The sequence below is a fragment of the Sebastes umbrosus genome, chromosome 9 (genome assembly GCF_015220745.1).
Source record: "Sebastes umbrosus isolate fSebUmb1 chromosome 9, fSebUmb1.pri, whole genome shotgun sequence".
NCBI lineage: Eukaryota > Metazoa > Chordata > Actinopteri > Perciformes > Sebastidae > Sebastes > Sebastes umbrosus.
This window is the reverse complement of record NC_051277.1, coordinates 20,416,938-20,430,553: the sequence shown is the minus strand read 5'-3', so window position 1 is coordinate 20,430,553 and position 13,616 is coordinate 20,416,938. Positions and strand designations below refer to the sequence as shown.

Below are 13,616 nucleotides of genomic sequence, written 5' to 3'. Positions count from 1 at the left end.
CGTTGATTTCACGGCCACAGGTGTCGCTGTTAAGAAGCATTTCTGAAAGTTACAAATAGTCCCTTTAAGGGCAACAGGAATAATGGAGAGAATTCAATTACTATTATTATTATTATAATTAATAATAATAATAATAATAATTATTATTATTATAATTAATAATAATAATAATAATTATTCATTTTTATTTTATTGTTATTGATATTTTATATTTATTTATTTATTTATTTGTTGTTTCTGCACAATCTCCTGCTGCACGCTCCAGTCCAGTAGGTGGCGGTATAGTGATGCACCTATAAGCTGGTTTGCCAACCGCCAATAAACACCACAGAAGAAGAAGAAGAAGAAGAAGACAGGACGTGACGTAGGAGCAGTTGATGTAAAATGGCGAGGGTTCGTGTGTTGCTCAAAACATAAACGGAGGAGCTCAAACAGAAGACACAAATACAGAGACAAACACGTGTTTTAATACATCAATATCAACTGCTCTGTGATCTGTTGGATCCTACCAAGGTAAGGAAGTTATCTATATCATCTAATTATAAGAGATAAATGACTTATCCCACGTTTCAGGTCACTCAGCTGGTAAACAGCTACTTAACGTCTATAGGTGCATGAGGATGTGTTGATGCTTCTCTGTGTTGATGCTTCTCTGTGTTGATGCTTCTCTGTGTTGATGCTTCTCTGTGTTGATGCTTCTCTGTGTTGATGCTTCTCTGTGTTGATGCTTCTCTGTGTTAACGCCACACTGCTCTACTCACAGCTTAGTGTCGGTGATGGAAGGCTCAGTCATGGCCGAGGAGGCTACCGTCGGCGCTACCGTCCCCACGGACGGCATCGTGGGCCTGGATGAACCCAAGAAGATGACCAGGGAGGACTGGAGGAAGAAGAAGGAGCTGGAGGAGCAGAGGAAGCTGGGAAACGCTCCAGCTGAGGTGGACGAGGAGGGGAAGTGAGTTCATGTCTGCACAGAGAGAGATGGAGATGGGCTTACATCATATCTGGATATTTAAAAAGTTAACTAAGAATTAATACAATTTCTCAAAAGTGTACTCAGTGATTGATTTTAGTGTTGCACTTCCATATAAAACACAATGTTCAACTTCAGTGTAGCAGAGGCAGAGATATTCTGATCAATGCTCATACAGTAAATGCATGCACATACATGCAATATCTTACAAAAACCCAATGAGCCTGTATGATGAAGTATAGTGGCTGATTCACTCCTCCAGACATCCTCCTTGTCAGTGTGCAGGATCTACTGGACACAAAGACATCCATCAACACAAACAATATGCGAGCATCAATAGACGCACAAACAATAGCCTCGAACAGTGTTTGTGTTGGCTTTAATTAGTTACAGGAAAAGGAAATGCAAACATGAAGAAGCACCAATAACAAATCCTCCCTGTTAAAGCACAAGTAACCTACAGTTTTCCCCAAGGATGTAAGCTCACTGTATTCATACTGCAGGCGTACTTCACTTTCTACTTCCCTTACCAAGAAGAAGTTTATTCAAGTGTGCTATTAGTATACATCTTTTAAACTTGAAATAAGAGAGTATACTTTCAGTTGACTTTTTATGTACTTATCAAAGATATACTTAAAGCGGCAGTAGGCAGTATATTTTTAGCATCATTGGTCAAAAATTCCCTAATAACCTTTCAACATATTGTAATATAAGTGTCCTGAGAGATCACTAGAGTTCTTCACCTCCTCATAGCTGTGTTTTCAGGCTTTAGAAAATCTAGCCCGTGACGGGAGACTTTGGACAATCACAGGTCATTTCATTGAGAGAGCGATCCTATTGGCTCTGCTACGTCAAGTTACTACAATACAGCTCTTTCGAATCAGTTACTTGATTCAGTGGAATTAGAAGACAGAATCGAGAGCATCAAATGCATACTTAAAAATCATTAACACCGCATTACATTAGATTGCACTGCATCTACTGTAGGTTCAGTTTTCAATCCGTCCATCGGCTGACACTCGACGTGTACAAAAGGTGTTTCATTTTCCAGACTGGTTTTAAGGTTTAAGTCCGTCGTGAAGACCGTACTTCAAAAGTTCTTGTCACAAAAGGTGTTGCATAAACAGGATATGAAGTCTTTTGCATACAGAGGTTTGCAGAGTGGACTCAGTCTCATGTCTCTCTCCTCGCCTTCTCCTCGACCAGAATTTGGCGTTCCTTCACTAGATTTTACAATGGCAGCTCCACAAGCTTTTTCATTTTACAGCTAAACCGTGCACTACAAGATGATTCTGAAAACATTTGAGGAGAGAAAAAAGGCATTAACGTAACATAATACTGATTCACATTTGATCAGTGCTGCCTAGTTTGACCGTTTGGTCGGAGTTCGCGAGTGATTGACAGCCGGCTCGATAGACAGCAACAGGACAGCAGACCTCAGATCAGCTCTTACTGCCTGTTTTCCTCCGGTATGTGAAATCTTGCAGATGCCGTTAGGAGCACCGGAGGAACTAATCAACAACTACTCGATTAATCGTTGCAGCTCTACACTGAAGTGCTTTAAAACGAAACAAGCATGGACGCCGCACCAGACAAAGTCTATTATTCAAGGAAATGAAACCCAAATTGAACGTCTATATTTTCAATGCACAGTGTTTTTGAACATCGCACAACCAACTCTTCCATCATACAGCCATCTTGAGTTTGTGTGAACATCCACAAGACCCCGGTTTTGTTTGTATCACAGGCACGAGTATTAGTGTAACACAAGTTTGTAGTCTCCAAGCTGAAGCTGAGATAATCCTAACATCATCATTCAGGTTATTTTCTCAGACTTTAGTTCCTCCAACGCCACAGAAGACATTTAACATCCTTTTTTTGGCATATTTACAATGAAGCTACTGTTGTAATATTAATATACTGCTTCTTTTCTTTTCCAGGGACATAAACCCCCACATCCCACAGTATATTTCATCGGTGCCGTGGTACATCGACCCGTCCAAAAGGCCCACACTAAAGCATCAGAGACCCCAGGATGAAATTGAGGCACAATTCTCTACCATTGGAGAGTGGTACAAGAGAGGAGTGCAAGAGGTGAGGGTGAATCAATGAGATACTTTCATGTAGCCATTACAAATGCACTTTAAAGCTAAACGTTTTGTTTTTTTACCAAACAGAATGCTGTCACCACTAAATTTCGTAAGGGAGCTTGTGAAAACTGTGGTGCCATGACACACAAGAAGAAGGACTGCTTGGAGGTAAAATGGATAAAGCAATCTTTAATCTTTCAGTGGAGATGAACTCTTTTCTGTTATATCTGTCATAAATAAACGTAATAACCTCTGACCTTCACTTTTGTCTCATCAGCGACCCAGAAAAGTTGGGGCGAGGTTCACAGGCACCAGCATAGCTCCAGATGAACACAGTCAAGTATCGCTCGATTTGGACTACGATGGGAAGCGAGATCGCTGGAACGGGTACAACCCTGAGGATCACCACCGCATAGTGGAAGAGTACGCCAAAGTAGATCTGGTAAGTGTTTGTTTGGTTTGTTGAGAGAAAGAAAAACAAACTTTGGTGGCACCATATGATCTCTGCCAGTATGAAAAAAAAGTCTTAACTACAGTATGTTGTCTACGTCCCGTTTACCACATGAATCAGACTTTGTATTTCTTTCTGCCTCTCAGGCCAAAAGGACACTGAAGGCACAGAAGCTTCAGGATGAGTTGGCATCAGGGAAACTGGACCAAACCGTAAGTGTTCGGTCAAGATCGTAATAACAATGGATTGTTTAATGTAAGAGATGAAAGACAGTCGCTTGTCTAGAAGACTAACCTTTTAATTCTTTGAACCATTTCTCTACAGGAGCGGGAGCACAACAGTGAGGATGAGGATGAAGATAAATATGCAGATGATATCGACATGCCCGGTCAGAACTTTGACTCCAAGAGACGAATCACTGTTAGGAATCTGCGTATCAGAGAAGACACGGCCAAAGTAAGAGACATATCTGGAAACACATGCTGAACTGCCGTTTTACTCTTAGCCGTCTAACTGAGATGATATTTAGACCATATTTGATTGCCTCTTAATATCCACTGTTTATGTAAGTGTAAGTTGTTACTAAGTCAGAGATGCCCAAAAATCTGAATTTCTCATTTCTGTTTCTCACAGTACTTGAGGAATTTGGATCCAAATTCAGCATATTACGATCCAAAGACTCGAGCTATGAGAGAGAACCCGTACTCCAACACTGGCATGAACCCAGACGAGTAAGTTGTTGTTACTGTATTTCCTGCTAGCTCAAAAATCCTCATTGGCTCACATTGAAATCATTTTTAAACTGTTTTGTCTGACAGGGTGGGGTATGCTGGAGACAACTTTGCTCGTTATAGTGGTGCCACCATCACCATGGCTCAAACACAGTGTAAGTCACCAAGATATTTTCCAGCTCTCTACAGCCAGTCACTACCTCCGCTCTTAGTTTTGTAATTTCCTGATGTTGTCAAATAAGCGTTAGTAGGACTTTTTATTTCTGTAAGTATATATTTATTATTGCAGTGATAAGAGAGTTTAGTCTCTACTGGGATTATTAGGACATCAGTGATTTAAAAACACTGTTGGTTACATCCATAGACTGTATATAAGAACTGGACGTAGTCACCGTGACGTCACCCATTGGTTGTGTACTATGGTTTTGAATCCTTGAGTTCGTCATTTTGGTAATCGTCATCTTTTTTTCCGTTTTTTTTGCAACCAAAAGTGACACGAGAGGGTTGAGCTGAGTACAACCGAACGCTGAATAAGACATTTTTAGCTGACCAAAATGTTATAATTAACTTTGATGAACTGAAAACACACTGTGAAAGGGTTAAAGTTGTAAGACGAAAACACGGACAACTCCCAGACAACACCGTGGTAGCAACCTGTCAATCACAAGGTAGCCCCGTCTTAAAGCATCCCCTGCTTTATGGTCTATTTGACTCTAAATGGGACCATAATTTACTAAATGAACATCATACTGTATTGAAGAAGACTTGAAACTGGCAATTGAGACCATAAACTCATGTTTACAATGTTTACTGAGGTAATAAATCAAGTGAGAAGTAGGCTCATTTTCTCAAAGACTTCTATACAATCAGACTTCTTTTTGCAACCGGAGGACTCGCCCCCTGCTGGCTATTAGAAAGAATGCAGGTTTAAGGCACTTCAGCATTGGCTTCACTTCTCAGACCCACTAGTTGCATCAAATCCCCTGTGCTTGAATTAAAATGCTCCTCGAGCAATGTGACATTTAAACACAGCAGCTACAAGTGTCTATGTGCTGTCAAGACAAGACAGTTGTTATGTGCTTTAGTCACACGGCCACCAGAACTGATTTGAGCAGGATCAAGAAAGGAAATATTGCTCAGAACAGTAAAGCGGATACGAACATTAAGCAAATCCAGTGACATACCGTAACTGAGTGAACATCAGAGACATTTAAATGCTACAGTGATCTCTGACAGAAGGTAAAGCCTGCTCCAACCACTAGTTACTACTTTTACATTGTTAAAGTTAAATCCTGTAATTACTTTAATCAGTAGCTGTTGAAATCTCCTTGCCTTAGTGAGTAGTCGCAGACATGGCTGAATTAAACAATTTCACTATCAAAGTACCCACATTGTTTGCATATCAAAAATCCAGACTATAAATGTTAAATGGGAATAAATTTCCAGTCAAAGCATGTCTACTGTTTTGATATAACGTGGAAGATGTGAGATGAGAAGCCAAAATTCTTTGCTTTCACACAAGTTACATTCCCTCTCAAACAGTTAATGTACTTTGTAAATAACTGTCAATGCTTTATCTTGTGACAGTGTTTGCCTGGGAGGCCTATGAGAGAGGCTCTGAGGTGCATCTGCAGGCTGACCCCACCAAGCTGGAGCTGCTCCACCGGTCCTTCAAGGTCAAGAAGGAGGACTTTAAAGAGAAACAGAGGGACGGCATCCTAGAGAAGGTACACAGCTGAGCAGCAGGGTGTACAGGGGCTTAAGTATTCATCCTGGCTGAAAACTTCACTGATGATGTTTGTGCTTTTGTGTTTGACAATCAGTACGGAGGTGAAGAGCACTTGGACGCACCACCGCGGGAACTGCTCTTGGCCCAGACGGAGGACTACGTGGAGTACTCCCGTCACGGCGCTGTGCTGAAGGGGCTCGAGAAGGCCGTGGCTCGCTCCAAATATGAGGAGGACGTGCTCATCAATAATCACATCGTAAGGACGGCACTGTGGGAAAACGTCTTACTAAATTTTGTCACATTTGTTGGTATTTAAAAAAAAAAAAAATCTCTCTTGTCTTTAGTGTATTTGGGGCTCCTTCTGGAAGGACGGCTTCTGGGGATACAAGTGTTGTCACTCCATGGTCAAACAGAGTTACTGCACAGGAGAGACTGGAATTGGAATAGTAAGTAGATGCGCTAAAAGTGTTCAAAGGCTCTGCTCGATACACACATCAGTTTTTTGTGACTTACATTCTGTTTCTGTTCTCTTCATAACCTCAAGAACAACACAGACTGTGTTCCGTTTGAAGAGGGACTGATGGAGCCAGAGGAGGAAGAAATGCCCAAGTCTCTGCTGGAAGTAAGTGACGCAGAAGAGATTTTGAAATTGCAACAGTCCCCGTTAATGATCACTTGGGTGTTTTTTTTATTGTCGGTGTAAATGTAGATCAAATTGTGTCAATGTTTTTAATCCCCAGATGCATCGAGATAAGATAATGAAAGAGAAGAAAAAGAAGAACAAGAAGAACAAGAAGAACAAGAAGCACAGCTCTGACGGCAGCGATTCAGAGGATGAAGAGAAGAAGAAGGAGAAGCTGAGAAAGGTGAAGTTATTTTTGTGTTCATCTGCCTGTATCTCTGGTTTGGCTGATATCTCTGTGACTGACCTCCGACCTGTTTCTCCCTCCCAGGCACTAGAAGCAGAGGACAAGCGGGTGAAGCACATTGACGCAATAATGCTGGTGGATGAGAGGAAGAGGCCGTACTCCAGCTTGCAGGAAGTAAAGGCGCCAACGGAGGAGGAGATGGAGGCCTTCCGCATGAAACGCTTGCGGGAAGATGATCCCATGGCTTCCTTCCTGGGACAGTGACTCCCCTAATCTCTTCTCATGGACTCTTTCCAGAGCTGTCGCTCGGTGAAAAAAACATGTCCCAGACTCATAAAACTCAACTTTCATCTTGTAAACTTACTGCAGGAGGCTTCTGTTTGGCTACGAACGTAACTGAGACTGTGTACAGCGTTTTGTTAATTTCATTTTGAAGACTTTTTTTTTTAGACGGACCACAATAATGATATATGCTTTCGTTTGTACTTAAACAGTTCCATGTGAAAAAAATTACAGCTTTCTTAGATCTCAGTCTCACCAGTAATTTGAGGAACTACTTTTAGCAAGATTAATGCATCATTTATATAATAAAATATGCAGTATGTTTTTCTGAATACTTTGTCTTGTGTAAAAAGTTAAAGTTTGAAATTTTAGCACATTGATTAACATCATTGTCAATGCTTAATTAGCCATATGGACTATTGCTCATCTCTTCAGTGATCATTAATGATGGATAGGGAAGTATTTTATGAAAAAGTAACTGAAAGAAGACATTGAATACTTACAGATTCTAACTTGCAAAGAGTAGAGTTTGTTAGCTGCAGTGGATCGATGTGTACATTCTGTGCTTTTTAATTTATATTGCTACATAAATAGCATTGGATGCAAATCTAGATGTTAACTGCCTTTTTAATACTTTTTCCCTGTGTCACTCAATTTAAATATTCTTCCAACTCATTTTCATTCTCAAACAGTTAAAGCTAAACACAAGTCTACAGTACAGTGTGTGCAGGTCTATTATTAACTGCTTGTTGCTAATAGTGTCTCACAGAAACCTGAAACACACAACCAGTTATGTAATTCCCGTGTTTCTTCACATGGTTCCAGTTAAAGGTGAATACAGTAGATGTGCCTCACCCAGCAGCTGGAACATTTTATTGGTCTCTCAGCTCTTGGCTCTGTATCACAAACACAAACACATCTGGTATATCTCCCATAGCATTTAATACACTTCTATACTGCAGACAGACGACCTTGTTGACACTTCAACATCTTTTTTTGGGAGATTTAAAATGCACAAAGTTGTATCTTTATCATAATATAACAAAAATGTTGCTTTGTTCTATACGTTTTATCCCGTCTGTTATATAACATCCTATTTTCCCACAGTTTGAGTTTGTGAGCAAGTGATGCGTCACCACTTCAGCTGTGCACTACTCGCTGCACTGACTTGACTGTAATGACATCACAGTGAAAGTATTTGTTGGCAGTGTAGGCCTACTTGCTAAACAGGGCGGATGTTATGGACTATGATTCACTGTACGCTGCACATTTCTCTGCTGCTCCTCTCTTGGAGAATGCTATCTCTCCCGATTATTAGAAAATCATGTAGGGAAGTTTGTGCACTCTCATGCGGAAAAAGGACTTGGACAGAGCTGAAAAATGCCCATGGGTCATAATTTCTCAACTGGTGAGTTCTTTCTGTGTTTTTCAGACGTCTGATCCACTCCCTTTGCTAAAACAGGCTGCGTCATTCTTTTCTTTCTATAATTGATGATCATATTTCTCATTAAGCACTGAGTCAGCATGAAACTGACTACACCATTAAGATAATAACAGATTTTTTTATATGATACTGGCTGTAGATGGTATGCATGTATGTCTTTTTGGCAGATGTCATGTTTTTGTAATAATGTCATCTGATTGCGACTAACTCAAAAACTAAAACACATTTATTGTTGTAAACAATGACTTTCCCTCGTCTTCTCGTGGCTCCACAGTGACCATCATGCTCCAGATGTGTGTGATGTTGTGTTTGCTGTCGGCTGTCATCTCCCAGTCAACAAATTCCTCGACCAAGAGAGGTCGCAACTTCACCATCCACTCCTCCCAGCTGGTCTGCAGTCTGCCAGGCCCAGCGGGGCCCGCCGGGAACCCCGGAGTCCCTGGATCACTGGGGGCCATGGGCCCCATGGGGCCCCCAGGGAAGGATGGCCCGGACGGGAAGGATGGAGAGAAGGGAGAAAAGGGAGGTCAAGGTACTTATTGACTGACTCTCTTCTGTTGTAATGTTCTGTTTGTAAACGGGTTGTAAAGACCATGGGTCCTCTTTAACAGCTCAAACTACATACTTATCAACATTGTCTTAACTTGATAGTTGATACTTTATGACTTTTCATAGTTTCATAGCCCTTTTTCTTTATAACGGATGACATGAAGTCCGTTACAAAGATAACTTCTGTTTGGGTATTCAGAGACACCAGCTGTAAAACATGATTAAATACAATTTATTTTCATTATGCTCTCTATATATATCTATGATTGGTGTTTACAATAATTTTTTCATAGCTTTGCTTCCCCCAAATCTCAAATCCATATATCTATCAAGTCTATTTGGATATCTTCTTACTGGAGTTTTAGAATCGTTTGTTAATAGGACGTCTATTAACAAGTGTTCGACCCCAAATATAAGTAACGTCACGTTAACACTTTATAATAAGGGTAAATATCATATACTTAAGTAATGCTTATGTGCATGCCTCATTGATTTAATGAATGAATTAATGCAGGATTTATCATGAATTTCTGTCGCTCACCATTAAATGATTAGTTAACACTTAATATATCATCAGTTAAGGAAAGTTAATTCACAATTTCTTCATACATTAATTGATATACGACAAAACTAGCTGGATTCCTCTTACATTAAAGTTTATTTCAGGGCCATGCAATTGCTCAGCCTAAAAAAATAGCTCCATATTTCTATAGACCAAAAGGTATTTTTGACAGATAAACAAAATAGTGGGTGGAACATGAGTTGTTTAAGAAAAAGTTTGTGTTGTTGTTGAAACCAGTGTGACAAATCACATAAAGTCATAATGACTTAATCATTTGTTAATAGTGAGCGACAGGAATTCATGATGCATCCTGCCTGAAATCATATCTAGTATTTGATTTGTACACTTATTATAAAATGTTAGCAACATCACAGTGTAGGATAACTGACATTTCTTTGGCTGTGAATGACTTTTTGGTTGACAAAAAGAATATGTATTCTTTAATGCATAGCCTATATAACATATACAACACCAAATATTAATAATAACAATACTTAATGGTCATTTTATATACTGTAATTTTCCATATACTGACTGGACTTGCAGCAGGATATACTGTAAGATATATATCTCTTTGGGACCTCAACATTAAGGAAGAACAACCAATGTCACCAACACAAAGGGTTAATGCATGTTAACTTGATAGACTGAACATAATTATAGAACTGTGAGGTATAAAGTCAGATTAGGGAGCTCTTCTAGGCTCTTCTGAGTTGTGTTTTTAATATGTGTGCTTATTGTGCTAAACTGTGAGATTGCAAGCATTCTGTCATCATTTTGTCAGGCGATCCAGGGAGGACGGGGAACCTAGGCAAGCCAGGGGTTAAAGGGCGTGAAGGGGTCATCGGCAAGGCTGGACCTCGAGGACTGAGGGGTCTGCGAGGAACAACGGGGGTAACTGGACAACGAGGAGAGAAAGGAGAGCTGGGTGACGTGGGCCAGCAAGGAGCCCCGGGAGGGTGTAACTGTGGCAGTGCGGCCCGGTCAGCCTTCTCTGTGGCTGTGACAAAGAGCTACCCTAAAGAGCGACTGCCCATCCGCTTCAGCCGGATTCTGCTGAATGAGGGCGATCACTACAACGTCACCAGTGGGAAGTTTGTCTGTGCTGTCCCCGGGGTCTACTACTTCACATATGATATCACTCTGGCAAACAAGCACCTGGCCATCGGGCTGGTCCACAACGGACAGTACAAGATCAAGACATTCGATGCAAACACAGGGAACCATGATGTGGCGTCTGGGTCTACTGTTCTCCACCTGCAGGAGTCAGACCAGGTCTGGCTGCAGATCTTCTACTCGGAGCAGAACGGACTCTTCTTTGACCCTTTCTGGACAGACAGCACCTTCACTGGCTTCCTTATCTATGCTGACCAGGACTATCTCAAGGAGGCGGAGAGAAAAGCTAATACTGAGGATGACAGTTAATCCTGAGATGTCTTTATTTTATTTTAATAATTGGCTTTATTTCCTACCAAAATGTTGTGAAAATGTGATTGCTCCACAATGGTAGGCTTCAGTGAAATTCAGGGGTTTAACGAGTTCTGACAGCAGGGGGTGCACAAGGAAAGAAAAGGCAACCACAGTTGGGGAACCACTTAAATTGTTCAACTTTGAAAAGCCCTGTGTGTTATCTGCAGTATCATTCATGCTATGATCCTGACGAAATCTTTAAATTTCTCCAGTAAGAATTATTTTCATTCCTCTGGTTTGTTTAACTTTATCTTACAGGAGCTGCAAGGTTTCCACAGGTTTTTATTCTGTTAATAGAAGGTGGCACAAAGCCATCTTCTGTAATGCAGATTTTTTTAATACACAAAGACAACATACAAAGTGAAATTAAACCAATATTGCTATAGTATTGTAAAGTATAATGGTATAATGTATTCCTGAGCACACATGATGATGTGTGTGCCATTTGATGCCCCTAAATTCAGTTAAACCAAGAAAATTGGCTCTTTGACAAGTGAACATCAAATACTTGATACTGTAATTTCTACATTTTTAACATGCAGTGATGTATTAAACAATTGACTTGACACAACTAATAATGGCTAACATGTTCTTAGCGTACATTTCTATAATGTTCCCAAAGTGGGATCTGGGTACCACGAGGTAATAACGTTCCCTTTATTTAGATGAATTTAAGACAATGAGAGGCCTGGAAGGAAGGGTGGAGAGAGTGATACAGTATATGTGCTGTATGTCTTGCATTGTTGTCCTGTTTATGAAACCTGATTTATTTCCTCATTTGGATACTTTCCACATCACACTTGTAATATAGAACCATGATTAGCATACAAACCAGTTGACATAATACAAAGTCATGCTCTTAAACTCAGATTTAAGTTGAGCACAGAGAAATGTTTCCTCCTTCAACAGATTAATGTGAAAACAGCCTTCTAGTGTCAAACTCTTCATATACATCATTCTGCACAGTTAAAATCAAACATCCAGGTATCAATAAGCAAAACACATATTTTAATGAAGGGGGCTAAATTAGCCATCTCATCAGACAGATCAAATATTGCTCATTTCACTGGTTATTAGGGCTCCAACTAATGATTATTTTCATTGTAGATTAATCTGTAGATTATTTTCTCGATTAATCAATTAGCTGTTTGGTCTATCAAATGGTGAAAAATGTTGTTTCCCAAAGCCCAGGATGATGCCTTCAAATGTTTTCTTTTGTCCACAACTCAAAGATATTCAGTTTACTGTCATAGAGGAGTAAAGAAAACAGAAAATATTCACATTTAAGAAGCTGAAATCAGAAAATGTTGACTTTTCTTTCTTAAAAAAACAACAACAACAACAACCTCAAATCGAATAATTTTATCAAAATAGTTGCAGATTAATTTAATAGTTGACAACTAATTGATTAATTAATTATTTTCTAGCCTACTCGTAGTTACTAGGGATGCACGATCCAACTTTTTCAGTCCTGATACTGATAGCGATACCTGGGCTTTGGATATCGGCCGATACCAAGTACCGATCCAATAAAAATGAATAAGCTGTATGCCTCACTGTGTGGAAGTGACTGGGATCCGTCTTTTATGTGTAAGGCAACAACAGGCTGGACCTAAACATTGCTTTCCTAACAAATAAATACATAGATATACATTTACTGAAAGATTTTACACCAACAACTTGGTAAAAAAAATCTTCAAAATGAACAGGATTTACAATTGAAATGTAAACATTTTTAATGCAGCAACAAATTGGTCAAAACTTCAACAGGGATTAAAATGCCAGTATAAAATGTATATAGTATATAAACAGAATTTAATTGAATAGATCGGCCCCATTGTCACCGATATCCGATCCAGCTATTTGAGTCAGCCCAATATAGGATCCGGTATCGGTGCATCCCTAATTATTGATAAACTTGTCAGTTAGTTTTCTCATTTCTAAAATGTCAGAAAATAGTGAAAAATACAATTTTGCTTGGTTCTTGTGAAAAGTGTGTTATAATAAGTGCCTTATAATAATAATAACAGAACTAAAATTAGTCCATAATGAAACAAAGAAAATTAAATATAATTCACATGTATAAAAATAAAATGAAGCACTTTTGTGAGCATGTGTGTTGTTTTCTTTGTAGTTCTAACACTGACCTCTAGACTAAAGGACATTATAATAATAGAACTAAAATGAGTCAATAATGAAACAAAGAAAATTAAATATAATTCACATGTTGTATAAAAAATAAAATTAAGCTTGGTTCCAGTGAAAAGTGTGTTATAATAATGCGTTATAAGTACGTTATGATAATAATAGAACTTAATTTTATGCACCAAATATTTGGAACAAGCCCCCAGAAACCTGCAGGACCGCTCCAACTCGGAGTTCTTTTAAATCAAAGCTTAAAACCTTCTTGTTTGCGGCTGCCTTTTAATAAATCAAATAATGATCTTATACTGCACTAACTTTTACTCT

General features: G+C 39.4%; 2 protein-coding genes across 2 annotated transcripts; both read left to right on the top strand.

Moving 5' to 3' along the window:
- The first annotated feature begins 331 nt into the window (after window positions 1–331).
- On the top strand, window positions 332–7,350 carry slu7 (SLU7 homolog, splicing factor). Its single transcript, XM_037780122.1, has 15 exons — window positions 332–513; window positions 764–952; window positions 2,911–3,064; window positions 3,148–3,228; window positions 3,338–3,502; window positions 3,658–3,723; window positions 3,836–3,967; window positions 4,145–4,242; window positions 4,330–4,397; window positions 5,830–5,969; window positions 6,066–6,227; window positions 6,316–6,417; window positions 6,516–6,593; window positions 6,712–6,837; window positions 6,925–7,350. Exons 2-15 carry the CDS (start codon window positions 777–779, stop codon window positions 7,102–7,104), a joined length of 1,728 nt encoding a protein of 575 aa, XP_037636050.1. The 5' UTR covers window positions 332–513; window positions 764–776; the 3' UTR covers window positions 7,105–7,350.
- Window positions 7,351–7,609: 259 nt separating this feature from the next.
- On the top strand, window positions 7,610–11,732 carry c1qtnf2 (C1q and TNF related 2). Its single transcript, XM_037780125.1, has 3 exons — window positions 7,610–8,530; window positions 8,841–9,098; window positions 10,462–11,732. The coding sequence occupies exons 1-3, from the start codon at window positions 8,503–8,505 to the stop codon at window positions 11,100–11,102; spliced, it is 927 nt and encodes a 308-aa protein (XP_037636053.1). The 5' UTR covers window positions 7,610–8,502; the 3' UTR covers window positions 11,103–11,732.
- Window positions 11,733–13,616: the final 1,884 nt, after the last annotated feature.